A 27,506-nucleotide genomic window follows, 5' to 3' on the forward strand; every position below is an offset into this window, starting at 1 on the left:
CCTGATTTATTGATGCTCTCATGTGAGATCTCAGCAGTGTAAGATGCTGCTGTGAGAGAGAGAGAAATCAGTAAATCACAGGAGCATGGTGTGTGTTCAGTGAGCAGGGAGGACCCTTTGACAGGGCCCCCCAAGCCCTGGATGAGCCCCCCAGCATGGCTCAGGGCTGTTCCCCTTCCCTAGGCCAGCGGTGAGGCCAAGCCTGTGCCTGCCTAGCCTGCTAGGTCTGCATGAAGAGGTGGAAGTTGGTCCTGGTAAACTCCTGGTGGATGCTGTCGAGTAATTTGTCTGAGTCCTGGGGAACATCTGAGAGGACCTGCTGGCCTGGGATGCAGCTCTGCTCTGGGGTGTAGGTAAATGTGAACGAGCTGGAGTAGATGAGGCCATCGTCCCTGATCAGCAGGAGCGGGACCGTGATGGGATATCGCAGCCACCTCCAGTCGCTGCCGAAGGCAGAGACGTCAGGGACGACACACACAAGGGACTTGGGGCTCCTGGCAACAGTGCAGGAGAGGAAAACGTGCATTAACAGGGGAAGGTCCTACGCAGGAGCAGCCAGCAGTGAGTGACTGCACTTCTCCTCCATCCTGGAGCTCAGTGTGAAGCCTCCAGCCAGTCTTTCATTCCTCTCTGCTAGGGTTGCTTGGTTGTTTGCAGTTCCCTGAAATCCCTGTTGTCCCCACCCATGGTTATCCCCAGACTGCAGCTAGGGCAGAGAGCTGGCACCAGACTCATTCCAGCCTCTGCTGCAGTGCTCATGCTTGCTCCTGCAGGATGGGCAGTGCAAGTGTCCTTGTCCCCAAGGTCTGCAGGCACATCCTTCCCAGATCTGCCCAGCACAGCCCACACCTGGCTGCTGTTCCCTGCCTTCTGCCCAGCTCCCCTGTCCATGTTACCTGTACATTGTCTCTGCTTCCACATCTCCGAACCAGACCTTGAGGTGTGCATGGAAATACTCCCCCTGCACCTCCAGCATGGCCACGTCCCCACCACCTGTGAGCTGTGACGGGCAGAGAGTGTGGCAGGGCTGTGTGGGTTATGAAGCCAGACTCCTCCCACAGGATGCTCCGTCTGTGCATCTCATTCCCACAGGATCCCAAAACTGGGAGGTGCCACGGGGGCGCAAGGGCTCAGGAGCAGGTGGCACGAGGCAGGCAGGTGACAGAGAGGGGCAGCCCGTGGCTGTGCCTACCTGCAGGGCAGCGATGAGCGGCACGGGGCTGACGGGCTCGCGGACACACGCCAGGCTCTCGCTGAAGGTGTACTCCACCGTCTCCGTGCTGATGATGGTCCAGCACGAGCCGTCGTTCAGCAGCTCCCGGTTGGCTTCCTTCGGGCAGGGAGATGCCTGTGGAGAGTGTCAGAGCTCCAAACGCTGCACGGGAGATGGTGGGGAATGGGGCTGGGATGCCTGCCTTCTGCCCTCAGTGTCTTGGTTCCAGCAAGTGACTGCTTTGCTCATGGGGAAATGGGGATCGTGATTCCTTTCCAAAGACCTCAGTCCCAGCGTCCCCATTAAAGTTTTGCCATGATTCTGGCCTTAGTTTGGATGCAAGACCCCTCCCAGTGACATGCTCGCCAGCCCGACGCAACACAGGGGTTTGCAGAGATGACAGCAAGCACCCTGGGGTCCTCACCTGCTCCTGCACTGCCATACCTGGAACTGGATCACTTTGTCTGTGGAGAGACACAGGTACATGTGGTCACTGCCTTGGAGCTGGAAGGCACACTTGTGGAGCTGGGAGATGGGCTCATCCACGTCCAGCATGGCATACTGCTTCATCACCTTCCGGATGATCTGCGGGCGGCAGCATCCCTGGCATGGATCCCTGGCATGGATCCCTGGCATGGATCCCCATCGTGGATCCCTGGCATGGATCCCCGGCACTGATCCCCAGCATGGATCCCCAGCACGGATCCCCAGTACGGATCCCCAGCATGGATCCCTGGCACAGATCCCCGGCATGGATCCCCAGCATGGATCCCTGGCACAGATCCCCGGCATGGATCCCCAGCATGGATCCCTGGCACAGATCCCCGGCATGGATCCCCAGCATGGATCCCTGGCACAGATCCCCGGCATGGATCCCCAGCATGGATCCCTGGCACAGATCCCCGGCATGGATCCCCAGCATGGATCCCTGGCACTGATCCCCGGCAGGGCCCCGCCGCTCGGAGCCATGGAGTGGCCAGCTCTGTGTGCCTGACACCTATCGCTGGCCGGGGGACTGTGTACAAATCACGAGCAGGACGGGACTGTGAGGAACGCGTCTCGAGCTGTTTATTTTCCAGCATCAGCCTCATTACATGGTTATGACAATGGGAAGATGCCAGCAGCTCACGTCCCAGGCAGCAGACTAAGAACTTGATGTTACAACTTTAAAAACTTTTTGACCAATCACATAAAGCAAAAGCATATTGACAGTAGTTCTGTCCAACCACTATAAGCACACGTACCTTTGGTTAAAACAATGCTCTCTTATTTCAGGTATTACAATACCTGCTTGTAAGCCTTAAGATACAATGCACAGAGCTCCATTATTAAGCTTAGAACTTCCTAATATCTTGCTAGATATACTTTTCTGTAACTTAGGGAGTTATTCTAGGCAAGTGTTAATACACTGACCATTGTTCTATTTGTCCTTACTTTCTACTTCTTGTATAATTTTTCTGCTGACAAATCTTATGGCTACTGCTTAGCTCTAATCGTAGTTCTGCTGTCTCTGAGGCTTGCCTTTTGCAACCTGCCCCAAACCCTCTGATTTTAAGGATTCCCACAACACCCGCAGGGACGGAGCTTACCAGGGGCGGCAGGGTGACGCCGGTGGCCGTGCAGACCAGCTGGACCACGGAGCCGTAGCGGATGTACCCTTCCCGCAGGGGGAACTCGCTCCGGGCGCAGCGCTCGTCGGCTGGCCGGGAAGGAGAGAGGCAGAGTCACCGCCCGAGGGGCTGGTTAACCTTGCTAGGCACGGCTCTGGCTCTGCTCCCGCTGCTTTCTCACTGCTTTCTCTGCTCGTGCTCACTGCTTGGAGAGACCACCATTCCCTGGGAGCCCAGCCCGGGAGAGCAGGATGGGGATGCAGTACCTTGCAGGGACACTGCTGGAAGCAGCGTGGGCAGGAACACTGTTGGGCTGTGGTCTCTTCCAGGCAATCCCTTGGATTTGTAAACCTCCAGACCAGTACAGCCCTGGTCACAGCCCCTGTGCCCTCAAAGCCAGTGGGAAACGTCCAGAGACACACCAGGAATGCCAGGCAGAGGGGAGACTGAGCCAGATTCCTGCATCCCCAGGCTAATTCCCATGCCTTTTGCCCCCAAGAACTGGCTTTGCAGGACGGGAGAGCCAGGGCTGGAGGCAGGCAGCCCCGGGCATGGTGGCATCAGTGTCACCCGAGGGTCCTTACCCAGGTGGAGGGTGAAGGCTGCCCACTGCCTGGCGCTGGCGATGAAGGCTCCCCCCTCCACAGACAGGTACCGGGTGCTGACGGTCTGGGAGCGCAGGCGGTTGAAGAGGGACACTTTGGAGCCTGAGGAGATGCAGACTGTGGGGAGAGGTGGCTGGGTTAGTGCTTGCCAGGACTGAATATGGCTTTGTCAAGCCCAGCGAGGACAAGCCCTGGTTCCTGGGGTACCCAGCAGCCAACACCCTCCCCACAGCCCACAGCCTTCCCCTCTGCGTGAGTGCAGGTGAGGCCCCTGGCGTGGGGACCACACTGGCATCAGGGCATTACAGCTCGTGCTGGGTGAACCATTTGGAAATGAGACATCACGGTGTGAGATACATCCTCTTTTGGGAGCTCCCATGGGCTTTGGGTCCAGCCTGGACCACTCCAGAGCCAAGCTGTGAGCAGAGAGCATCCCATGCTGGGCTGGCACCCACCTCCCTCCCCACAGAGCCACTCACGGTCTGTGTTCTTCAGCGACTGCTTCTTCTGCGAGGGCTTGGAGATGACCTTGATGAGTTTGCTGTGGAAGGTGCCGATCTCCTGCCCGTTGCTGAAGAAGAGCTTCAGGACCAGGCGGAAATGCTTGCGCTTGTCCGTGTCCGAGATGTACAGGGCCTTGGCACAGCTGAACCCCTGCCAGGGGCACAGAGGGGCTGCCAGCAGCTCCAGCCCAACCCCACCAGCCGTCCTCACCCTCCTCACCACCCCACGAGGACATAATAGCGCCCTTTCAACGAGCCCCGGGTTCATTTAAAGGGAGAAACGACCAGAGATGTTATTACAGGTGGAATGAAGAGCTGGGGATAGGCAGAGGCTTTATTTACACTGGGGGCAGAGTATTCCTTATGGAAATGAATGTTCATGTGTGATTTATCCCACATAACATGAGAAATCACCCTGGGTTTATGGTTTCCCTCATCCTGGCCGATATGCTGTGCTTTAGCAGCAAGGCAAGCACTGTGGACAAAGGCTCTTTCTGTGAGGCTCCTGGCCTGCCTCAGACCCCGTGCTCTTCAGGGACCCCAGATAATGCTTTTTCTCCCTTTTTTCCCCTCCAATCAAAAGATGCCAGAGCTCTGCTGAAGGTTTTGAACTTTGGGATCAACTGGGGCAGTTTTTTTAAGCTGTTTATCTGCAAATGAAGGACCAGGCTTTCATTTTGTAACAAACAGCAGTACTGCTCATCAGGAGAAGGAACCGGGGCTGAGGGAGCTGTGCAGATTTTGACAGGCTGTCAACCTGAAAAGATGGTTCCAGAGAAAGACAGGGATCTTTGGGCTGTCTGGATTGCTGCACATACCACAACAGGCTGGCAGAGTGGGAGTGGGGAGTTATGGCTAGGAAGAAAGAGCTGTAACATCCTGAGGATGGGGAGGGTGTGACATCCCAGGGTGTGGGGTGATGCTGGTTACAGCTCAGCCCCTGCATGAGGGGGATTCCCACAGGCCCAGGGAGCCCCGGGCTTTACCTTTGCATCTGGCTGCTCCTCAAAGCTCAGCTTCTGGGTCTCCATCAGGCTGCTGCCCATGCTGTCCAGCCCCATGTACCCACACACCCGAAATCCAGCCTCTCCCAGGTCCCTGGCTGGAAGAGACAGAGGAGAAGCACCTTCCAGCCCCCTGCACAGGCTCAGCTTCTCCAGGAGCAGAGCATGACCAATCCCCAGCCCTCCCTGGGTCTGGATTTCAGGGGGCTCAGGTTTGAGCAGGAAAGGAGTTTGGGGAGCCAAAATCAACATAAACAGACTCCCTGTCCCCTTTGCAGAGGCAGAGAGCAGCTCTCCTTGGTGCAGGAAGGGAGGGAGGAGAGGTCCAGGGCTCTGCTCACCTTTTATCTGCTCCTGCTTTAACTTCCATCCCGGCCCGCTCAGGTAAACACAAGGTGGGGGGCAGAAAAACCTGCAGAGACAAGAGGGCATTTTCTCACTGCCCTTCAGCACCCTGAAAAGGTGCTTGGGAGTGGCTGGATGGCTGTGCTGAGAGCAGAGATCTTCACTGGGAATCACCAGCACTGGGGGCAACCCTGCACCCCGGGAGGCACGTGATGCTCAGCGAGGGGCTGGGGACCCTCTGCCCTGCACCTCCTCCGGTGCCTGGTTCCAGCCTCAACAGCTGCCACATCTGGTGGTGCCACTGGTGGCCATGATCCCACCAGTGACAGGATGGCCCTGGGATGGGAGGACAGGGACCCTGGCACCCCCACCTCCAGCTCCCCCAGAGACAGGGAGCCATCAGACCCTGCCTCTGCCTGACTGCCATGTGGGAGTTTCAGCAGGCTGGGAACAGAGTTTGCATTCACAATCAGTTCTGGAGCCCAGTGCAAATAAATCTATAGCCAGGAGTTTGGAAGCCCATTTTCCTGTGTTTTATTTGGGTTTCCACTGTCTTTGCACTTGTGTGAATGGTGTAAATTCATCCTCTATTGATACTGGGTAAAGCACTAGCAAAGAAAACACCAGTGCAGGGGGTTGGGTATTTTGGAGCCCTGGAGGTACAAGTTTATTTAAACAACTCATCCACAGTGCAGGCCCCTGACTCCCATTATTAAGGAAAACAGCAGCAGCACCTTCAAACTTTAACCTGGGAGCTCTGTGCAGGTTTTTCTCTCCCTTTTCAGACCTACCATCTGATTTTCATGCTCTTCCCTTGCACGGGGTCAGCAGCAGAGGAAAGAGGCTGTGATGAGAGGGCTCCCTCCTGGCTGGAAGATTCAGCCCTGAAATAACTTTTTTACCTGTGGACCAGCAGCTCCTGGCAGGAGACTGGATGTGGTGAGAGAACTTTGTAGGCACAGCCAGCCCATCCCAGAGCTGTCCCCTGGGGTCGCTGGGGGCTGGGTGGTTACACCTTGGAGGCTGAGCTCGTCGCCTCATAGCTATTCCATACTCGGTAATAACGGAGCAGTATTTATATCCCAAGGATTAATGGAGGATTAATTACATTGCAGTGCCGCAGTCTGATGTCACTGCCAGCGAGCGGCAATTTTGGAGATTCAAGCCAGAACCTCAAGGTGTTTTTGCAGCGTGGGAAGGATTTTCAAAAATAGCAGCTTTTTGGAGACCACTGGCATTGATGGAAACGCCCCAGTCCCTGCTGTGGCCGTGCAGATTTTAAGACAAGAGTTACAGGGCAGTTAAAACTCTAGCCTTTCCTTCTTGGGGCATGAGATTTGAATAGAATCTTGACTTCTTTTACTTTGTCTTTCTTTACCACTTCATGGGAAGAACCTACCCACTGGGAATATCTTGCTGGGATGGATGCAGGTTGGAGCTAATACCTTTCTTTTGTTATTCAATTCATGGAGACTAAATGATGGCTTTGGATGTAAAGATGTAATGAGTGAATGCAGAGGGGATAATTTGCTTCACCAGCTTAGATCTGTGAAATCCAGCAAGGCTGAAATCAAGCTTTAGGTAGCTGGGTTTAGAATTGGCTATCAGAGAAGATGGGACTATCTCCTGTGGCAGCAGCTCTCTGGCCACAGAGAGCAACACACAACTTTCCCAGGCATTGTTCTGGGAAGGCTGTGAGAAGATCAGAGAAAAGAATGAGAAACAATTCTTATCTTTACTTGCTGCATCTGATATTGTGAACATGTGGAATGTGTTATGGAGATTTTTTTACCAAAGGGTGGTTTCTTAATTGGCCACTGGTGATGGTGTTTTGATTGGAGGACCAATTAGGTCAACCTGTAGTGAACTAGGGTATAAAAGAATGGGTTTCTTAATAAATAATAATCAGCCTTCTGTGATATGTGGAGACAATGTAACTAATTGCCCAGTCCTGGCCCGTTGTGCTGACAATCTCCCACCTTTTTTCGTTGCCGTAGGACTTCTGTGCGACTTTGGCGTGCAGGATCAGCACTGTCTGGTCTGCTGGCAGCTGCAGGTACCTCCTCACGCTGTCCTGGAGCAGGCTGGCTTGGTACGGGTTGGGTCTACAAGACACAATTTCCCTGGCACCGTGGCACCAGAGCCAGCTCCTGCCCAGCCCTGCAGGGAGCAAGGAGCTCCCTCCATGCCCAGCCTGATGGGGTGGGGAAGGTGGAAAGGCTTTCCCATCAGAAAGAACTGCAGCTCAGCTGCTCTAAGAATGGGGCTGGCATTGAAAAACAGAAAGTTTGGATAACGGAATAACTTCATCAGTTTGCCACCAAACACACACAGGGCATTTCTAAGATTTCCCGCCCCATGCAATGGTGGCTGTGCTCTAACTGATTATGAATTTCTTTTTCAGCCTGATGTGCTTGCTGCTCTCTGGCTTTTGTGTGAGCTGGGACGCGATGCTGCTGAGCTGTGAGTGCAGCTGGGGAGCTGTCATGCGAGGTGGAGCAACTCGTTGGCTTCTGCAAGGGATGTTGGGTAAAAATAGCTGCATTTTTCTCTGAGACCTAGGGAGTAGGTGGTTCTGCTGATTGTTTCTGCTCTATTAACTAGAATGAGTTCCCAGGCACCTGGCATTTAACTCTGCTAACTCAGTAGGTTGGGTGTTAACCAGCTGGAGAGAGATGAGGTGGGTCTGAGATGCCCTGCTTTGCCACCTGGGACACGTGTGCAAGGACTGGGGAGTGCAAGGGGGGAGAGCTCTGGGATGTCAGCTGTGGAGGCCTTCTGTGGTGCTGGTTTGCCTTCAGAGGAGCTGAGACCACTCTCTGACAGCACCAGCTCCTGCCCTGCTGAAAGGCCCTAAACCCCCTGAGTCTGGGACAGGAGCATTCCCTGAGTTTGGGATATCTGATTGGATAACATGAAACCAGAGGAGAGGGAAGAGATGTCAACCTAGGACACTGTGTAGAAGTCCCTCCTTGGCACATCTGTCAGTGTGGCCACTTGGAACATTGATCCTACTGAGGAGACTCAGCCTGGTTAATGACTCTCCTATCAGAGACAGAGGTAAAGCAGAGGCCAGAGAAGGCTGTGAAGCCCCAGCCACAGTGGAAAACACATCACAGAGTAACTGTGAGAGAGCATCTGGGGGCTGAGGGCAGCACTAGGGGATGACTTGGAGGAAAAGGGGCGACAGTAGGGGGATCAGCCATGGCCACCCAAGGAGGAACTTGTAAGAGATCTGCAGGGGAGCATTCCCTTTAAACACAGTCTCTCTTCCTCTTAAGTGGGCTAGAAATGGAGAAAAGTTGAGAGCATAAATGGTCAGATGTGTGAAGAGAGATAAGTCTGGTCCTGCCATCACCCCAAGGCAGGCTCCTCGTGGTGAGCTCCTCTGGGCTCAGAGGCCAGAGCAAGCTCCCAGGGAAAGAAGCTACAAGCAGTCATCCCAAGCAACCTGCTAGAAGAGTTTGCCTGCCACCTCTGCTCTTCCCAGTGCAATACTTTAAAAAGGCTGTGCCCCTTACAGCTTTTAGCACCCATGTTGCAATTCACTTTAAACACATCTCACTTCAGGTCCAGCTTTCCCACCCTTGGATGGAGCTGATGCTCTGCTGTTGTATGAGGAAGAAAAACACATGTCCCACAAGCAAATATATACCCAGTGTCTTCTCTGAGCAGTGCCATGGGGAGCTGACACTTTGCACTGCACAGACATGCTCTGTTGGTTACAGAGGGGCAATATAATCTCCTGCCCTCCTTGTTCCCAGTTCCTTATCCTAGATGTGTTAGCTGGATCACTAGTAAACATAAATCAACAGAGCCCTGCAGAATCAGATTTACAGCCAGGGCCAGTGTCAGTGTCACCCACAGCATTAACTGCTACTCTGTGCCTGGAAAATGAATGTTTTATGGCCATTCCTGACTGCAGAGCACAGGCTGCCACCAGGCTCTGCTCCTGTGGCAGTCCCAGAGCTGCTGCCAGCACAGGGCTCTGGGCTTAGCCCTGGCTCACCCCACAGCACTCTTGGCAAAGCAGGAGGAGCTCCTTGGCCAAGGCTGTACCTGTTCTCTCCATCGAGGTGCTGGGACACTCCTGCTCCAGCACACTGAAGCAGAGTTTTACCAGCCAGCATCCCACCAGTAGCTGCTTCAGGGTGGGTCACTTAGTCTTGCTGAAGTTTCACTCCACTTTCTAGCCAATGATTTGTTTATATCTTTGCACAGCCAAAGAGATCCCATAAGAAAGTTACTGAATCTTTTTCCATAATGGCAATCTGCAGCTGTTTCACTCCTCTGCTGCCAAGCAATGGTGTGATTTCAGCTTTGATCCGCCTTTGCTATTTTTTCCCTTCATATAAAAGCACTATTTGGGAATCTCTCAGCAAAAATCTGGGTTGGTTTTGGGTTTTTCTTTTTTTTTTTTTTTTTTTTGTTAGTTGGTCGATTTTGTTGTTTTTTTTGTTTTTCTTTTTTTCAGAACAACTGATTATGATTGGGATAAATATGGAAATGTATCAAGGAAATTGGCCTGACCCTGGGTACCCTTTTACACGAATGCAACACAGTGTTAAATGAATACTGAACCTTGCTGGCTCCATTCAGTAGCATTTCACCCTCAGTTTGTCAGAGACAACAGACACACAGCAGGGAAGAACCAGGCTGGGTGTGTGAATTTTTTCCTGGTGAGTCTCATCGTTCAGTGTGCTGTGTAAAATTAGGAGTATAGCTTTGGGTCCTTGTGTCTCAGCTGCAGAGTCACATGCTCCATCCTTGCTAGTGTCACCAACGCAGTCACCAGTGCCCAACCATGTAGCTTGGGGTCTCCCTGTGGGGCTCCTCTGCCATTAACCCCTTGGCAAAGTGTGGAACAGCCTGGCATGGAGGCCAGGCAGTGGCAGGGAGTGTTCAGGAGCAAATTGCCAAAACCTGTGGATTAAGACGTGTGCTGACAGCGTGGGCAGCAGCAATGCCTGCTCTGCAGAGCCTCCCACAGCACTGGCTCAGGGCAGGGCCAGGCTTGTGCAGGTATCACTGCTCCCTGCCATCCATCCATAATTCCAGAGGCACGTGGGTCACTGCCTGGAGCTTATTAAAGAGCCTTCTGGAACAGCTACCCACGTGCTACCTACTGCTTCAAGGGGCAATGTGCATGCCAAAGGCAGGTAAACAGATGGGAGCTCTTCAGATTTGATGTCCAGCTGGAGGAACAACTACCTAGAAACTCGCCTTTCTTTTCTTTGTCCATTCTCTGCAGCCCTTGCCTTCCAAATTTTGGGGCTAAATTGTGTCAGTGACGCACTTCTGAACAGTGCTTGCCATTCTGCCCACAGAGGCGACCACCCAGCATCCATCACGTGGTATAAATTTACCTTCAGAGAGTCAAAGGGCTATTGCTAAAGCAGCTCAGTATGCCCACTTGGCTCCTTCTGGCACTTACAGCCTCCTCAGGGTTACAGAGAATTATTCACGCCTTCTGACATTTATTATATTAAATTATTAAAATGCTTAGGTTGTAGTGCAGTGTTAGTTCAGTGTCATGTTAGCAGCACCACACGGGCTGGGCTCTTACAGCTCTCACTAAAAGCTGCCTTTTCAGAGCCTGAGGTCTTGGCTGGGGCTCAGCTGCTCTCCACACAGTTGGGCATTATGTAGTAAAAAGGGAGGGGGGAGCAAGGGGGGGTCCACCACCTTTCTCCTACACTGATTTCTGTAAGCCTTTCCCCTTCCCTGCTCAGCCTGGCACCACTTACCAAGGCTTTTCCTTTGCTTTAGGTCAGGATGTGCCTCAGGAGAGGGTGTGAGCGCATTTGTGGTACATCTCTAGGGTGACTCTGCCCTGCTGCTTGAGGTGGGAGAGACCCAGGGTACCCCAGGGGGTTTTGCAAGCCCTGGCTGGGTTGCTGTGCCCTCTCCCATGGGAAATGAAGCAGAAAAGGAGGAGACTCTGTGTGTTTTCCACAGGAGACACACAGCTGGACCACCTTGCAAAGGGCTGTTTCATGTGGGCACACAGGGAGCCCAGGCAGGCGCCGAGAGGCTTTGGTAAGGTTGGACCCCACAGTCCCATTGCTGATTTTAGGAGAACTGATGTTTAACACCACAGCTGAAAATTATCCCTCTCCCTGCCAGCAGCAAGTGTTTAGGGGCATCACTCAGTGCTTTGTCCTGCCTCCAGCTGGGGAACTCTGCTCCACACATCACCTTCTGTGTGCACACCCTTGGGCAACCGCAGCAGAAGAAAAAGTGCTTTACAGGCACTGGGAGAAGCAAACTGGCCTCTGCCCTGCTCCTTTTCAGTTCAATGAGCTCCACCAGCTCAGGCTGCTGAGGAAGGGATCTGATATATTTGGTCCCCTGGGAATGAAAGTACCCAACTCTGGAGACCAAAATACAATCCCGGCAGCTATTGTTTAAAAACTGGGTCTTCAAATCACCTCTTTATAAAAGAACTGTAACTCACAGTAACAGTGTCCCCAAGTGCAGGTAGCACTGAATTGAAGTGCAGAGACTTAATTTGCTGCTTTTCCCCCCAAAAATGGAGCTGTGGTTTGCCTCGCTCAGGACACAGCTGCCCTGAAGCTTGCTGGGGACTTGCTGCCACAGAGGGCAACTGTTCTTCCCTCAGTTTGGGGAAACCAAACATCCTAATAAAAAATATCCATTTTAGAGGTCTAGGTTATATTTTGTGCAGATTAGGGGAGAAAATGCCTGCAGTGCTCTTGGGTATGGAGTCAACGCAATGTTTATGCAAAAGGAAAAGCCATTAGAAATCACAGAAATGAGAAGCCTGCAGTTTCTGGCTTCCCTCATTTTTCAATACCTCCTTTAATCCAGACCAACCCAACCCACAGCCCTTGTATATGCATGGGTATTTATAAATCCTGTATTTTCCTCACTGCACACACAAGTGAAATTCAGCCTTTTCTAGGCCTGGGGGATTTATCGACCACACCAAGGGCAAACAGCGGCCGAGAGCAGGAAGCACGAAAAGCCTGTGGCAGTGAGCTCTGCAGGGAGCAAGGGCACCCCAGCAGCACCAGCACCCCCAAAATGCCCAAGTTTGATAATGCAGTATTGGCAGGTCTGCTAGAAAATTCAGACGGTGGGGGTGATTTCCTGGAGTCTCCTTTCTCTGTTCCTCGTGTGCAAAGAGGAAGGGAAGTGCTGTTAAAGCGCCACAACACAGTCCTATAAAGCACTAAAGGTGGTTCCTGCCACCACCACATTGATCTAAGTGCTGGGAGAGGTGGAGGACTGGGAAGGTCTATTCCAGGGTTTCTAAGAAGCCTCTGCTGATCTCCAATGCACATCAGTTGACCTTCTTGATGGAAGCTTAACCGGAGGCTCTGCAGCCCTCCAAGCTCTGGTCTGCAGTCTCCCGGTTCTAACTCACCTCCCCACATTGCAGCCACTACCTGCTGATGTTCCTAAACTTCCAGGACCCTGTAGGTCAAGTGGGTATTAAGTTTAGACTCTCGTTTTTCCATTAACTTTTGAGTTTATGGGGCTCCCAGGTGCATTCCCCCAGCAGGGGAAGAGACAACAAAAGGGTAGAAAAAAGATTAAAAAAAAAAGAAAATAATAAAAATATAACAAAGAAAAAAAAGCAAAAGGAGAAAAAATATATAAGAGGAAGAAAAATATCAAAAACATAAAAAAGAACAATAAAATAGAGAAAATAAAGAAAAAATAAAAAGAGAAATAAAGAGTTAAAAAAGGAAAAATAGAGAAAAATAAAGAAAAAAAGAAAAAGAAAACGCTAAAAGCAGCAGGGCCCTCCACGCCGGTGAGCCCACGGCCGGCCCGGGCCGCGCACCCTTCGGTGCCGGTTCCACCTGCGCGCAGCTCCCGCGGGGACGCGCTCGGCGGGGCGGGGGCCGGCGGGAGCCCCCGAGCCCCCTGCCGGCACAGGCGGCTGGACCCCCCCTCCCAGCGCTGCCCCGGGGCCGGGCCGTGCCCGCCCCGCCGCCCCCCCGCTCCCCCGCCCCGTTAAAGCCGGCGGGGCCCCGCCGCTGCCGCCGCCCCGCACCGCCCGCACCGCGTACCTGAGCCAGCAGCGCGGCGGGGAGCGGCTCCGCGGCCGGCACGGGTGAGTGAGGGGCTCCGCGGGCACCGCCGCCCCTGCGGGAAGGAGAGGAGAGGAGGAGGAGGGTGAGGAGGGTGCGGGTGAGTCCGGTCCCGGTCCCGGTCCCAGCCCGCCCGGCGGGGCTGCGCGCAGCGCCTCGGAGATTGGCAGCCTCCGGGGGAGCTTTTCCCTGGAGCGGGGCTGGCAGGAAGGGGAGCGGCGATGCTGGGCGTCAGGAGCAGAAAGCAAAGCCGGGAGGAGGGAAGGAGCATAAGCTTCGCCCCAAAGGATTTTTCCTCCCATCTGTGGGCCGGAGCCTTCCCGACCCCCGGCCGCACGGGCTTGGCCCCCGCAGCGGTGCCGGGGTACGTTCGGTGGGGCAGCCGGGCCATGGTACCCGCTCGGTGCCTCGGTGCTGTGGGAGCGATGTGAACTTTTCCGTGCGGTCGGCATGGCTCAGGCTGCCTGCCCCGCTAAGCTTTTGCCTACCTGTCGGGCAGGTCCCTGCTTATACAACCGAGGATCTCTTAGCAGACAATAATAAGCTCTGGTACACCTGGGCAAGGCGTACTGAGCAGCTGGAGATCGAGATCCTGCAGAATGATAAGCTCAGAAGTGTACCCTAAGTTTGTTATGCACCGTTTCTGCACGACTGGAAAATTGGGTCTGTGCATACTCGTTTGCACAAGCAATCACCCACCTTCAGCTTATCATTCCAAGTGTTTCACAGGATAAAATTAGCTTTGGGCACTTCTGTTCTAAGCAATTGCATGGGAAAACTTGTTTGGAAAATCAGATTATTCTGCACTCATCGTGTTTGTGCGGACGCGCACTCGAGTGAGCTAAGTGGAGCTGAGCAGATGCACGGTGTGGTGGTATGTGCTCTGCTGGGGCTTTGCCCCTCGTTCTGCAGGGACAGCCTTTGCTGTGGAGCAGAGAGCTGCTGAATCCATTCAGGAGGCAGGCTGCAGAGTGGGAACTGGTGTGGTTGAGGAGGCTGGCAGGGAAATGGGACTGTCCCGTGTCAGTGGAAGCCACCATGTGTGCAGTGGGACTGAGGGGAGCAGGGGTCCATGAGAGGGACCTGTTCTCAGCCCAAACTCTGAGACAAGGCACGAGGCTTTGCCTCTTTTGCTTAATCACACTGGATTTTTGCTTCACTTAAACCCAGATTATTTATAAAGTTATTATGAAGTTCTCCCTTTGGGACCCCTCCCTGTGGGACCCTCTGTAGCATCTCTTGATAGTAAAGATTTATATTTTTTCAAGGATAGGAGCAATTAATCCCAGGCAGTGAGTGTGCAGGTTCTCAATAACAAGTAGAAATTGCATTTCACAGGCAGAATTTCACAAGCAGATTCTTGTGATCTCTGCAGCAGTTCATTAGATTGCTGTTGATAGCAGCAAAAAACTGTGGGGAAATCTCTCAGATCTCAGCCCTGATATTTGCCACCAGGATATGGATAAATTCAGCCTCATCCAAAATGCAAACTTCCCTCTGGAAACCACACGATGGATCTTGGTGTTTGCCGTAAAATGACACTTTTCATGGAAGCAGGCTGGGTATTGCTGCATCCAATGGGAAAAGTTGCTGTTGATTTTTGTGGAAGTTGTAACTTTCTTTTGTTGTTGCAGAATTAAAGAAACCGTATGTGCTCAGTACAAGATGGGCTGGGAGCTGCCCTGGTTGGCAGCCGTAGCAAACAGAGGAGCTGTGGCCAACAAGGCAGCCCGTTGTAGCAATCTGTGGTCACAGAAGATGTTTGTGCTCCCATTGCTCATAACATAGCGTTTCCCTTGAGGTTGGCATTAGGGGTTAAAGGTTTTCAAGAGAAGTCTTTGTTTAAACATCTTTAAAGTTTCCAATAGGGGCCCCTTTGTTCGCTCTGGAGCAGCGTGCCTGCCTTGTTAAAAACTCAGCACTCATAAAATGCCATTTACAAATGCCTGATGAATAGGGCTGAAATATGGAGGGGAGATAAGTAACGTTTCTATCTACACCCACATGGGACTTACAGACAAGCCCTACCGTGAGTTAATAAATGGGACCTAGAAAAAACACAGAAAAAAAAAAAAAAAGATGGAGTGGTGCTTATAAAGAAACTTATAAAAGTCAGCTATTCTCCCTGCACCACTTGGGCCCTTTCATGCCAGATGTCTCCTCCAGCTGAGCCAGGAGGCTGAGTGGCTCCTGACACTTGTCATTACCTGTCAGTAATCGTGTTTTCTCCACTTTGGGCCCAAACAGTAGCAAATTGAGCACTGGGGCTCCATCAGGAGCTCAATGCAGCTGCCATAAGGGCTCCACTGATCTGCTGGCCACAGGGACCCTGACTCTGCTCTCCATTCCCTGCTGTGGGCTGGTGAGCATCACCCCCTGTAGGTACTCCCAGCACAGATGTACCTTTAGGTGCCAGGTAATGTTTTCAGCTCTTAGAAGGCTTTGGTTCTCTCCTGCCTTGGCTAACTAGAAAGGGTTTTAAACCAGCTCTGTTAAAACAGGAAAAGGGAAGAGGGGTGTGCTCAGGAGAGTCCAGAGACTGGTTCACAGAGATGGCAGCATTTCCACGTGGCATGCTCCAGACTGAGTCTTACCCTGTGTCTGAATCTTTCTTGGTTCTCAAAGCTTGTCCTTCCTGGCATTTTTTACTGGAGTCAGAATTCATCTTTCCCATCAATATTCTCTCTTTGCCTGTCTGTCTGCAAACTTCTGATCCTCTTGCCTTGCAAGCTTCTGCTTGCACACAAGTGCATCCCTAGCCCTGGTGCTCCTTAGGGAAATCCATAGGGCTCAGCTGCTGTCCCTTGCAGAGAGGTGGCAGTACCTTAGTTTCTCTCCAGACTTCAGCTTTTCTGTCTCTGAGCTGTGTTGTGCTTTGCCAATGTGTAAGTTCAGGAGTCTTTGAGGGTAGTCTGTGGACCCATAGGAGTGCATGCTCTATGGCAGGAACCAGTGGGAGCAGATCTGTTGACAGCAGAGATAACCCCCTGTACAAGAGTCTCTGTCTGGGCTGGAAAATTAGGCAAGCTCCAGTCATGGAAAAACACTGCCTTTGGGAATTCAGCTCATACACCTGCAGCTGGACTTGGATGGCTTCCCCAAAGTGTTAGCTGCTCTTCAGCGTGGGCAGAAGGGAGGCCACAGCCCACTGTGCTGCTGGTGAAGCTTTTCTCTGCTGCATCTCCTAAGGGGTGATGGCATCTCGGTCCTAGATCTCCTGCTGCCAGAGAGATGTGGAAGCTGCTGTGAAGTTAGGTGTGAGACATTTCCTGTGCTACCTTTCAGGTTCTCCCTGTGAAAAGTATCTACACAAAGCTTGCTTTTCTGTTCTGAGGAGGGACAAAAAGTCCCCGCGTGCCTTTCTGCAGCTGCCAAACGTTCCTCACTTTCTGCTATTTCAATTAAACACATAGCAGGATGGGTAGGATAAAGGGGAGAGGCACAAGAATATTCTCCTGGAGTGTTTTCTTATGCCAACACATTGAGTCATATCTGTAGAGTGAGAAATATGATATAAAGACTTAGAGAAGGAGGTCAGGCAATGGATCTATGATTGCTGGGCTGGAATAGCAGGCGGTCTCTGTGGTTGTCTGTGCCATGTAAACTTCCTGGAGGTCAGCTGGGGATAGTGGTCCTAGCAGATCTGGGAGACAGATGTCCTGGTAGTAACTATCAATCTCATACCAGCCCTGCTGCAGCAGGAGCTTAGCTGACAAACTCTGCACCAGCCCAGTGGCTGATCTGGGCCATGACTTTTCCTTTGTGGTTGAACATGCATATTTCTGGCGGAAAAAAATGCTAACACCTTCCTCCCAAAACAAGAACTTAGGCAATGGATTGCTGCGTCAGCTTCTGGATGCCCAGGACATCCTTCTCTCCAAAGTTTGAAGTCTCTTGGCCCAGCTCAGCTGTCCTCCAAGGACCTGTTTTCAGAAGAGCATTTGCTTTTTAAAGAGAATCAGTAAGGTGGATCTGTTCCCTGTTGATCACTCTTCATCAAAATCAGAGTATTCCAGTTTTGTTGACAATAGCAGTTAGGCGATGGGCTGACTTTGCCTGTTGTGCAGCTCAGGGGACAAGTGTAGCCTAAAGGTCTTGAGTGGGACAGAGAGGAACAGAGAAATGGCACCAGCAGTCCTGAAACAGGAGCCATCTCCGACATGATTAGCTGAACAAGGAGATTTGGCAGATGTGTTTTCCTCTAGCTGTGTTTTCCTCTTGGCTAGATCTTTAACATTTTAATTTGCAAGTGAATGTGGCTTTTATCTGTGGCAGCTGTTGCTGAAGCAGCCCAGGTACAGCTTGTTTCAGTGCAGGGTTGTCTGGGCAAGAGGCTTTCCTGCCCAGTGTGTGGCAGAGCACTGGGAGATCTTTTAGAGATAGATTGATGGCAGAGAAATACCCCGTGTGCTGTTGTGGAGAATAGAGGGGGATGCTTTCTTCATTGCTACACCCAGCATTTCCTTCCCAAGGGGACTGCAAATGTCATGTCACAGTATAAACCTGCCAGAACTTGAGTCCACGAGCTGTGAGTCAAAGACATCTGTTACTGCAAAAGGACCTGGTCAAGAAATGTCTTCCTCCTGCCCTCCCTGTGAATATACACGAGTGAGTCCCATAAAATGGGGAATAGGCTTTTGTGGGGAGCAAGCAGAGCAAAAGAGAGGTTCCTTCTGCATCCAGCAAGGTTTTCCTGTTGCAGCACTCCTGCTGATTTGCTCCTGTTGGGTTTGGAGCCTTGATGTGCTGTTGGAGAAATACAGCCTTGTTTTTCAAGCAATGTGTCCTTCCAGGTGGCACTTGGCCCAGTAAAGCTGCCATAGAGTTGTAACCAGAGAGCTCGGCGATGTCCTGGAAAGAGTCTGCTCGGCTTCTCCCACACGTGTTTGGGAAAAACCAAGGACACATCAGTCCTTAAACGGGGGAAAAAAACCCTTTGGGTTGGAAATTCTTGCCATTTCCATGGTCTTGATGTGCTTTGGTCCCTGAGTCTTCCTTGCTCTAAAAACTGCATTGCTGTCCTCTCTGATTTGCCTTTCGTCACCCAGCTGCCGTGGGGGGATGAGCACTGAGATTTTGGAGCTGTGATTGAGTGTAAGGTCAATGCTGCCTATAAAATAGTCCTGAGGGTGGATTCAGTGCTTGTGAGCAGCACTGAGAGCTGGGCATCTGCAAGCAGAGAGCACCTTGAGACTGGGGATTATGCTGGGAGAAACCAACCTTTGGGCAGCTCTCCAGGAGAGGGTGGATCCAGCTCCAGGCTGTCCCAGGCCTCATTCTTTCACACTGCTTGCAGGTCTCACAAATACAATGTGCCAGCAATTCATCCATGTTTCTACAACAAATTTTGGTATCAAGAGGTGCCTCCAGGATGATGTAACTTGTCTGCATCTCTCCAGGTAGTTCTGGTTGCTTTGTTGTCGCCTGGGGCAAGGCACACTTCCGTCTTCCTCCCTTGGTCCCACATGCATTTTTGGGCAGCCTTTCCCTCAAGCATGGACCAGAAGGATGATGACTTGCTGTCCTGCTGAGGACATCACAGTTTTTCTCCCCATTCTCCAGCTTGATGGTGCTCTTGCTGTCTTTCTGCTGTTGTCGTGGCAGAACTCAGGTGTCCTAAGTGAAAGGACCCAGGGCTGGGACTCCTGGCCGTATTTTGATTGGGTTTTTTGACACTTTGATCAAATAACACTGATGGAATTGAATTTCTCAAAACTGCCTGGATGGGTCTCTGCAAAGAAAAGCTCTGCAGAGCAAAGTAGGATGCATGGAGAGGCAGATGAGGAGGGTGAATCTCAGCAACATCATGTCTAGGGCTGCTCTACCATTGGCCATGACTTCCAGCACAGAAATAGGTGCTGTTAGCACTTGTGGCATCAGTGCCCTGCACCCTGCCATGTGTGCCTGGACCTGTTGTATGTGCCTCCTCCTTGCACAGCCCTGCTGCATGGGACAGCCTTCTGCCTTGGCTGGTGCTTGCTCACAGGCTCCCAGCTCTTCCCCACTCCTTGCAACTCATGATGATCCCTTGTCCTGACTTGCAGGGTCTGGAGGCAGCGTGGCTCCATAGCCTTGGTCCACAACCTGCTTTCCTCCTTGTGACACTATGGTCAGGGCATTTCCTGGGCTCTGAACACATTGCCACCTCTCCTTTCCCCTTCTGCTTCATCCCCTCTGCAGCTCAGTACAGAAAGCCCCCATCCCTGTAACAGCAAGGAGGGCAGGGAGCTGGCAGCACTCCTCACCCTGCTCCCTGCCATGCCCTGTCCTTTGGCCTTGTCCAAGGCAGGGTGTGCCCAGGTCCAACCTGCCACCATCTGGATGAACCAGAGGGGAATATTCTGAGTATTTCTGTTAACCTGCAGCCAGGAGAGAGCTGCCAAGGAGGCCACGCTGAAACCTGAAGCGGCTGTTTTTCCTGAGACTCAGCGTTTGGCAGGGAGAGCAGACGGACAAGCGGTGGAGCAGGGAGGGATGCAATTGCCCTGGAGAGCAGCACTGCCAGTGGAGGTGCCCAGGGAAGGTGTGCTGGCTTACCTGTTTGTCTCTGGGGATCCATCTCCATGTCCTCCTTGGCTGAGATCACGTGTAGAGTGAAGAGGAGGTGGCCCTTCTGTCCTTACGTGTGGCTCTCCCCTTGGTCACCCTCCTTGCATCATGTACTGACCATCTCCTTCAGCAGTGAAAAGCAATAACTGTTTCTCTCACTGCGTTGCTCAGAAATGTCAGGAATGGTCCAAGTGCCCTCTCAGCTCATCTGCAGGGTTCAGCTGAACCAGCCCAGGCAGCAGCACTCACCTTGCCTGGACCTTTTTTCCTTTATAGCTCAGTGTTATCTCAAGGTCTCTGGCGTTGCAGCCAGCGCCGTGTTTGCCTTACCCCGCAGCAGCTGCCTGCCAGCCGCTCGCTTCCCACCCATGGCCCTCCCACTGCTGCACGGGCTTGGAGGGGGTGCTGTGCACCCCTCAGGGTGTGAGCAGTCCCTCTGCAGGGATGCAAGTCAGCCCCAGGGAAATGAGGGTAGAGGGAAGTTGCCAAGTGTGGGATGGTGGGAGAGATACTGGGGGACATCTGTCCCATCGTCTTTGCTCCCCCATCCCTTTGCTCCTGCGGCAGGACTGGGCATTAAATTGAATCAGGGACCAGGACTCTGTCCCAGCCTGGTCTCTGCTGCCAGGACAGAATATGACTGAGCTGCCATGCCCTGCCCTGTCCAGGCAGCATCAGCCCTTCCAGCCGCGGGGAGAGCCAAGACTTCATCCAAAAGCTGAGATGATGTTAAAAATAGATCAGTCGTGAACTGGTTTTCTCCTTCTTGGTTCCTGGCCCAACAGCTCATTCCTCCCTCTGGGCTGTCTTTGAAACTCTCTGGATGCTGTGAGACACAGGCTCCATAGCAGCCCGCCACTGCAGGGAGGTGTGGAGAGAAGAGAGCTGCAGAAATGTTCTAGGTGGCATGGCTGTTGCAAAAATATATAGTGGTTTGTGAGTGCTTTCTCCCAGGAAAGAAGCAGTGCTGGAAAAAGAATCTGCTAAATAAATGGGGAAACAAAGCTGGGGGAGGAGCACTGTTTGTCTCTCTGCTTGCATGTGGTGAGGGGCACAGGTGCCTGAGCAGTCCTGGCCACGAAGCACAGCTCACCTCTGTCCCCTGGAAAAGACCCGTCAGGCTGCTGTCCCTGCTCATCCCCTCAGCCAGAGCGATCCCACTGGTCCTGCACGGTTGTGCAGGAGCTCCTGGACTGCAGCGGAGTCAGTGTCCCGGGCTGGTCCCGGGCTGGTAGGCTCTTGCCTCCAGGGAAAGGCCACGTCTCTCACTTTGAGACTGGTGTTCTGGATCCCAGTATCCTCTTGTACCCCTTTTCTGTCCTCCTAATTCTTTAATATAGTTTTCCAGGTGTGAACACTGAGTCTCGAGACAGTTTTAAGATGCAGCTGTGAAACCTATTATCAGTGTCCCTGCTATCAAAGACATGGTGTTCAGGGCTGCACGTAACCACTGAGCAATTAAACAGCAACCCTGGTGATGAATTACAGCTGAGACCTCCTGGGGCTAAATAAATACTGGCTGATAACTACCGATAAAATGAATTTTTGTGTGTTTTTTCTTAAAAGCACCCTTCCAGTATCCGAGCCCAGTCCTGGCACTGCACATCTCCTGGGGAGAGTCACATTATCTGTGGCATTTCCATCCCTAGCACCTTGGGTTTTCAACCAGAGCTGGAATAAAAATAAACTAAATAAATCCATATCCCTGCAGGAGCCAGGAAAGGCAAGACAACACAGAGGTGGGCAGGGAGGGAGAGAAGTGAGAAGCTGAAGTTTTGGGTAACAAGTTTAAATATCTTTTCCTCCACTGATCCCACCCTAAAGACATGAAAAAACTGTTGTGGTGCAGAGTATCCCTTGGAAAAACCTTTAGGACAGGGAGAGGTGCAGGGTGCTGGTGGCAGAGTGGTGGGGACCCCGGGGTGATGTGAAGGGGAGCAGCAGGCTGGCAGTGCTTCACCAGCACCTGCCTGGGGGGAGAGGTGTGAGCCCACCTGCACAGGCATCCTTACACCCTCTGCCTGCAGAGGCTTCTGCTCTCCCCAGGGAGTTTGGAGACAGGCAGAGAATGGAACTTGGAAAAATGATCTTTGCCAGTGACTTTGAGAGACTTCTGAGCAGGTGTCGTCTATGCTGGTGTTTCATCTGGGGGCTTCTCTTCCCGTGCAGGAGTATCAGGAGGGCTGGTGCTCTGCATCCCTGCGTGCAGCTTTCCCACTCTCCACTGGCTGCAGAGAACAGCCACACAGTCAGGGAAAAAGCATTTGGCTGAACATCCCATCTGCCTGGTTTGCAAGTGAAAATAAGTCTTGTTCAATGGCCAGCTCCACCCAGAGCAGAAAATCAGACCCTTTGGCAGTGTTGCTACTGTAATGAAATTGAGATGTGCTGAGACTGCCAGTCCTTGGAACAGGAAAGATTCCATGTGGGTTCAGAGAAGTTTGGGGATTGATCTGTCAAAACTGCTGCTGGTCAGGGTTTTTGGCACTGCCTGGGGACACCCACCACAGGAGAATGCTGCCCTGTGGCTGAGCCCACCCTCAGCACTGATTGCACCTCGTCTTCTCCCTGCAGCACATCCTTCCAGCACTGGAACTGTGTGCTCTCCCAGTGCCATCATGAAGCTCCTGCCTGTTGCCTCTCTCCTCCTGCTTCTCCTGACAGCACTGGAAGCCAGGGCAAAACCTGCAGGTGAGCCCTGACTGGTGGGAGTGCATATATAGTGAGAATATAGGACAGTGGAGCCCTCAGAGGACATTTTGCTGTGTGACATTGTGGGACAGGATGCCTCTTCTTTGGGAGCATCCCCAGGAGGATGGAGGATCCCCCCAGCAGTGGGACACAAACTTCCTGGCCCCAGCATGGTGGCTCTGGGGCTGCTTGCTCTGGGCACCTCCTCACCTGTGACATAGCCCTGCCCAGGGCTTGTCACCCTCCAGGCCATGGGCTGTGACCTTGGCAGGAGGCACAGCTGTAAGCTGTAAGAGTCAAGTCCTTGTTTGACTCTCCAGGTGCAGGGGACAAAGCAAACCCAGGGATACCAGCCTCTCTCTGCCCAGGAGAGAGAGATCTAAATCAATTTTAGTTTAAAAACAGTGAAGGCACCAAATGGAGAAAGGAGCAGGTATGTCTCAGAGACCTTCAGAGCAACTGAGATTGGCATCATCCCAAAGGGACTCAAAGTGTTTCCTTATGATTAGGGCCCGATTCTCCCAGGCTTGGGTGCACACAAGCCAAGCAAAATCAGTTCATTGGCATTTCACTTGATGAACACTCTCCCAGTAGCATCCTTATGCTCAGGAGAAACTCAATCTCTACCAAGTGCATGCCCTTAGCTTTGCCTTTACTGTCTCATTTTCTGCCCTTAAAAAACCACAGCCACAACAAGCCACAGCCAGGGGATGTCTCCCCAGCCTGCTGACCCTGCTTCCACTCTGCCACCACCTTCTGTGCATTTACTGGGCAGTGGAAAGGTGCTGGTCTTTGGGGGCCGCCCAAACCTGCTCTCTCCATCCCTCATGAGCAGCCCCCAGCCAGCGGGCAGAGATCTCCCTGCTCCCTGCAGACAGCCACAGGACTGAGCCTTATTTTTGCCTTCTCCTTAGCACTGAAGTGCAGGACGGGTCCCCTGGACATCGTGTTTGTGATCGACAGCTCGCGCAGCGTGCGCCCCTTCGAGTTCGAGACCATGCGGCGGTTCATGATGGACATCATCGGCAACCTGGACGTGGGCCCCAACGCCACACGGGTGGGGGTGATCCAGTACTCCAGCCAGGTGCAGAACATCTTCTCCCTCAAGACCTTCTTCACGCGGGCAGACATGGAGAGGGCCATCAACAGCATCATCCCGCTGGCCCAGGGCACCATGACGGGCCTGGCCATCCAGTACGCCATGAACGTGGCCTTCACTACGCAGGAGGGCGCGCGCCCTCTGCACAAGAGGATCCCCCGCATCGCCATCATCGTGACGGACGGGCGGCCCCAGGACCGCGTCACCGAGGTGGCCACGCAGGCCCGGAACGCTGGCATCGAGATCTATGCCGTGGGAATCCAGCGGGCAGACATGAACTCCCTGCGGGCCATGGCCTCCCCACCGCTGGAGGAGCACGTCTTCCTGGTGGAGTCCTTTGAGCTCATCCAGCAGTTTGCCAAGCAGTTCCAGGACAAGCTTTGCGGTGGGTGAGAGCCGCTGCTGCTGAGTGGCAAGGGGGGGTCCCTGGTGTCTGCTCCTCACCCAGGCCAGAAGGTGACCTTCAGAGGGGTGTTTGAGGTGGCTGCCCCTGCCAGAAGCAGGGTGGATGGGGAAACAACCTCCCCAGTGAGGTGCCAGGACAGGGCACTACATGGTCTCTGTGTCTGTGTGCTGGAAATCAGTGGTGAGCACTGGGCTGGCAGGGCTGGGGCTTTGTGGGGCTGTGTCACACTGGCTTCTGCTGCAGAGACAGGGCATATGCCAGAGCCAGGGTCTCCCCATGTGTCTGGCATGCCTGTGGGCCACTCTGATGCCCGTTCTGTCTTGCAGGGGTGGACATGTGCGTGGAGCGGGAGCACGGCTGCCAGCACAGCTGCGTCAGCACCCCTGGCTCCTTCTACTGCGAGTGCAACCCAGGCTACAGGCTCAATGTGGATGGAAAGACCTGTTCCCGTAAAAACCCTTTTTATTTTCTGAACTTTCATAAGGAGCTTGTAGTTATGGGTCCCATGGAGGGAAGCTGGAACACAGCAGAGGATTCATGGAGGCCAGCAGCAGCCTGGGTGCTCTGTTCACTGGGCCCACTGCCTCCCGGGTCAGTAATGCCTGCAGACATTCAGCATTGCTAAATCCTGGCCACCTCTCTGCGATGGGACACTTGTGACTTATGTGGGCACAACCAGCTGCCTGTCAGCTGAGGGGGTCCGGGCAGTGAGTACCAGAGGGTTCACACCCCAGCACCAAAGTGCACAGTGCTTTTCCCTGGATTTTAGTGCAATGCCATGTTAGTTGGTCTGACCACCACACCAGAACGTTTCCTTCTTGTCTCACGGTGCTGGGAGCTGCTTTGAAGCCCTGGAGCAGTCCTGCCCTGCTGCCCCAGGGAGGCTGGGACAGGAGGGTGATGGGTGTCTCGTTCCCCCGCAGCCATCGATGCGTGTGCGGACGGGAGGCACGGCTGTCAGCACCACTGTGTCAGCGTGCAGGGGTCGTACTCCTGCCGCTGCCGGCCAGGTTACTACCTCAGCCACAACAAGAGGAGCTGCACGAGTAAGTGACTGCCTCCCTCCCTGTCCCTTCTTCATTTGCTTCCCGTTCTCTCTCTCTCTTCTTGTCTTTTCCTTTCTGCCATTGCTCTCCTTGTCTCCCCAGTGATTGATTACTGCAGCTTTGGGAACCACAGCTGCCAGCACGAGTGTGTGAGCATCCCCAACGGGCACTACTGCCGCTGCCACAGCGGCTTCACGCTCCAGCCCGACAGCAAGTCCTGCAGGGGTAGGTCCCTGCGTGCTGCACGGCACAGGCTGTGTCTATAGCACGTGCCTTTATGTCCTGCCCAGCGTCCAGGGAAGGGCTGTTCCCGGACCATCCTGAATGGGAATAACCCCATGCCCTCGGCTTGTCTTCCAGCCACCGACCTCTGCAACGGGGTGGATCACGGCTGTGAGTTCAAGTGTGTGAGCACGGAGGGCTCCTACCACTGTGTGTGCCCCGAGGGCCAGCAGCTCCAGGCTGATGGCAAGACGTGCAGCAGTGAGTACTGGGACACAGCCCTTGACATTCTCCTTATCTGGGCTCTGTGCTCCTGGAGAGAGCTCACCTGAAACTGGACTGGGGGGCTCTGTCCCCACTTGGGACTGTAAGCTAGGCTGGAAGAGGGTGGAGAGCTAGCTCTGGTTGGGGAAACACCCTGGCTGCTGTGGGGATGGATGCTTGTGTCCTCAGAGACATGGCCCAGAGGATGCAACAGCTTTAAGGAAAGGTTTGGGAAAAGAGAAACCTAGAAAAGACTTTCACAGGGTGTCAGTGGAGGTTTTTGGGCTGAGTCCCTTGGGCATAGTCTGCTCTCCTTCCCAGCTGCAGTTCCAGGGTGTTCCCACAGTGTCCTGAAGTCCCAAAGCTCAGCCCCCAGCCCCAGGCTCCTTCACTCTTGACAGTGGCCGTGGCCAGGCTGCTCCTCTGTCACCTTCCCCCTGTGCCTGCAGAGTGTGGAGCTGGGCATGTCGACCTTGTGATGGTGATCGATGGTTCCAAGAGCGTGCGGCCCCAGAACTTTGAGCTGGTGAAGCAGTTTGTGAACCGTATCGTGGACCTGCTGGAGGTGTCCCCCCACGGCACGCGGGTGGGGCTGGTGCAGTACTCCAGTCGCGTGCGCACCGAGTTCCCCCTCAACAAGTACCACAGCGCGGATGAGATCAAGAAGGCGGTGATGGATGTGGAGTACATGGAGAAAGGCACCATGACAGGCCTGGCCCTCAAGCACATGGTGGAGCACAGCTTCTCTGAGCTGGAAGGTGCCAGGCCTCTCTCCCACAACATCCCCAGAATCGGGCTGGTCTTCACGGATGGACGCTCCCAGGATGACATCTCCGAATGGGCCAGAAGAGCAAAGGAATCAGGTGCAGGGGGGGTTGGGAACCTCAAATTGCAGTGTTTTGGGCATCCTGGGATGGTTCCTTGGTGTGACTGTCTCAGGGAAAAGCTGCAGCATCCAGCCTTGGGGAGCTGCATCCCACGGCAGATGTGCTCTGTTGTGGCCACAGGGTGCTCTGAGCAGCATCCTTCATGCAGCAGCCTCCACCACCACAGTGCTGCCACACTCCTGCCTGTCCTTCCCAAATTCCTGCTGCATATTTGGGAAGCCCAGAGAAAATCCTACATCGTTGCCTTTGCTCCCTCTGGGTTGGGGCTGCTTGCTGCGGGGTGGCCAGCGCAGTGCTCAGGATCTGTCCTTGCCACGCAGGGATTGTCATGTTTGCCGTGGGTGTCGGAAAAGCTGTGGAAGAAGAACTGAGAGCGATCGCCTCCGAGCCAGTGGAGCAGCACTTCTCCTATTCAGCAGACTTCACCACCATGACCCACCTTGTGGAGAACTTCTCCCTGAACATCTGCCCAGGTGGGTGCTCCTGGCCACACCAGGGGACTTGACCCCAAGCCAGGGAAGGCCCTTCTGTCCCCACAGAGCCAGCGGGGTGGTTTGTGAGTTTGTCACCCTGTGTCAAGTACCCCAAGGCTGAGCAGGGCTGGTGTGAGCCTAGACTGTCACAGGATCTCTTCAGTCTGTTGTGGGTGTAGATGTGGGTCTCTGGGAGGGATTTGGAAGAGGAGAAGGTGAAGCTGAGGGAATTAATAAAAAAACTTAATTAATTAAAGGAGGGGTTAATAAAAAAGTATTAATGTGCTTAACCCCCCCTCTACCATTGCATGGGCAGAATTTGGGAGTGGCACTCTGCCTTGCGGGATGCTCTGAAGGTGGCCTGTGCACCTTGTTCAGACTTGTGTACCTCGTTCAGATCTGTGCTTCTGCTGCTGCTGGGTTACTGTGAGGGTCTCCCTGCCCAGGGACAGGCTGGGTCTCCCCAGTGCCCTTGAGATCCCCACAGGGCTGCAGATACGGAGTCAACATGCCCCCTGCCCCACCC

General features: G+C 53.4%; 2 protein-coding genes across 2 annotated transcripts in view; one reads left to right on the forward strand and one right to left on the reverse strand.

Annotated features, from left to right (window-relative positions):
- On the reverse strand, window positions 1-13,734 carry RBPJL (recombination signal binding protein for immunoglobulin kappa J region like). The gene is made up of 12 exons (XM_053993324.1): window positions 13,669-13,734; window positions 13,323-13,567; window positions 7,260-7,385; window positions 5,277-5,347; window positions 4,918-5,033; window positions 3,908-4,082; window positions 3,408-3,545; window positions 2,803-2,912; window positions 1,658-1,798; window positions 1,193-1,348; window positions 897-1,000; window positions 1-494 (listed from the first exon to the last, which is right to left on the reverse strand). Exons 1-12 carry the CDS (start codon window positions 13,732-13,734, stop codon window positions 221-223), a joined length of 1,722 nt encoding a protein of 573 aa, XP_053849299.1. The 3' UTR covers window positions 1-220.
- The window catches only part of MATN4 (matrilin 4), a 15,540-nt gene continuing 1,335 nt past the window's right edge, over window positions 13,302-27,506 (forward strand). The window contains exons 1-9 of the mRNA XM_053993221.1: window positions 13,302-13,366; window positions 22,467-22,583; window positions 23,498-24,067; window positions 24,415-24,537; window positions 25,012-25,134; window positions 25,237-25,359; window positions 25,495-25,617; window positions 26,070-26,483; window positions 26,828-26,980. Of these exons, the coding sequence (XP_053849196.1) occupies window positions 22,511-22,583; window positions 23,498-24,067; window positions 24,415-24,537; window positions 25,012-25,134; window positions 25,237-25,359; window positions 25,495-25,617; window positions 26,070-26,483; window positions 26,828-26,980 (1,702 nt within the window). The 5' untranslated portion in view covers window positions 13,302-13,366; window positions 22,467-22,510. The remainder of the gene's footprint in view (window positions 13,367-22,466; window positions 22,584-23,497; window positions 24,068-24,414; window positions 24,538-25,011; window positions 25,135-25,236; window positions 25,360-25,494; window positions 25,618-26,069; window positions 26,484-26,827; window positions 26,981-27,506) is intronic.

The sequence above is a fragment of the Vidua macroura genome, chromosome 17 (genome assembly GCF_024509145.1).
Source record: "Vidua macroura isolate BioBank_ID:100142 chromosome 17, ASM2450914v1, whole genome shotgun sequence".
NCBI classification, from domain to species: domain Eukaryota; kingdom Metazoa; phylum Chordata; class Aves; order Passeriformes; family Viduidae; genus Vidua; species Vidua macroura.

What these genes read in the sequence shown, in the direction of transcription:
- RBPJL (XM_053993324.1), bottom strand. Translation starts at nt 13,734, where the DNA reads ATGGCCCGGCTGCCCCACCGAACGTACCCCGGCACCGCTGCGGGGGCC. An exon ending in CCGCCGCGCTGCTGGCTCAG is followed by an intron (nt 7,386 to 13,322) that starts GTACGCGGTGCG and finishes TGTGTCTTGTAG; the next exon opens with ACCCAACCCGTACCAAGCCA. An exon ending in AGCCTTCACCCTCCACCTGG is followed by an intron (nt 2,913 to 3,407) that starts GTAAGGACCCTC and finishes CTTCCCGGCCAG; the next exon opens with CCGACGAGCGCTGCGCCCGG.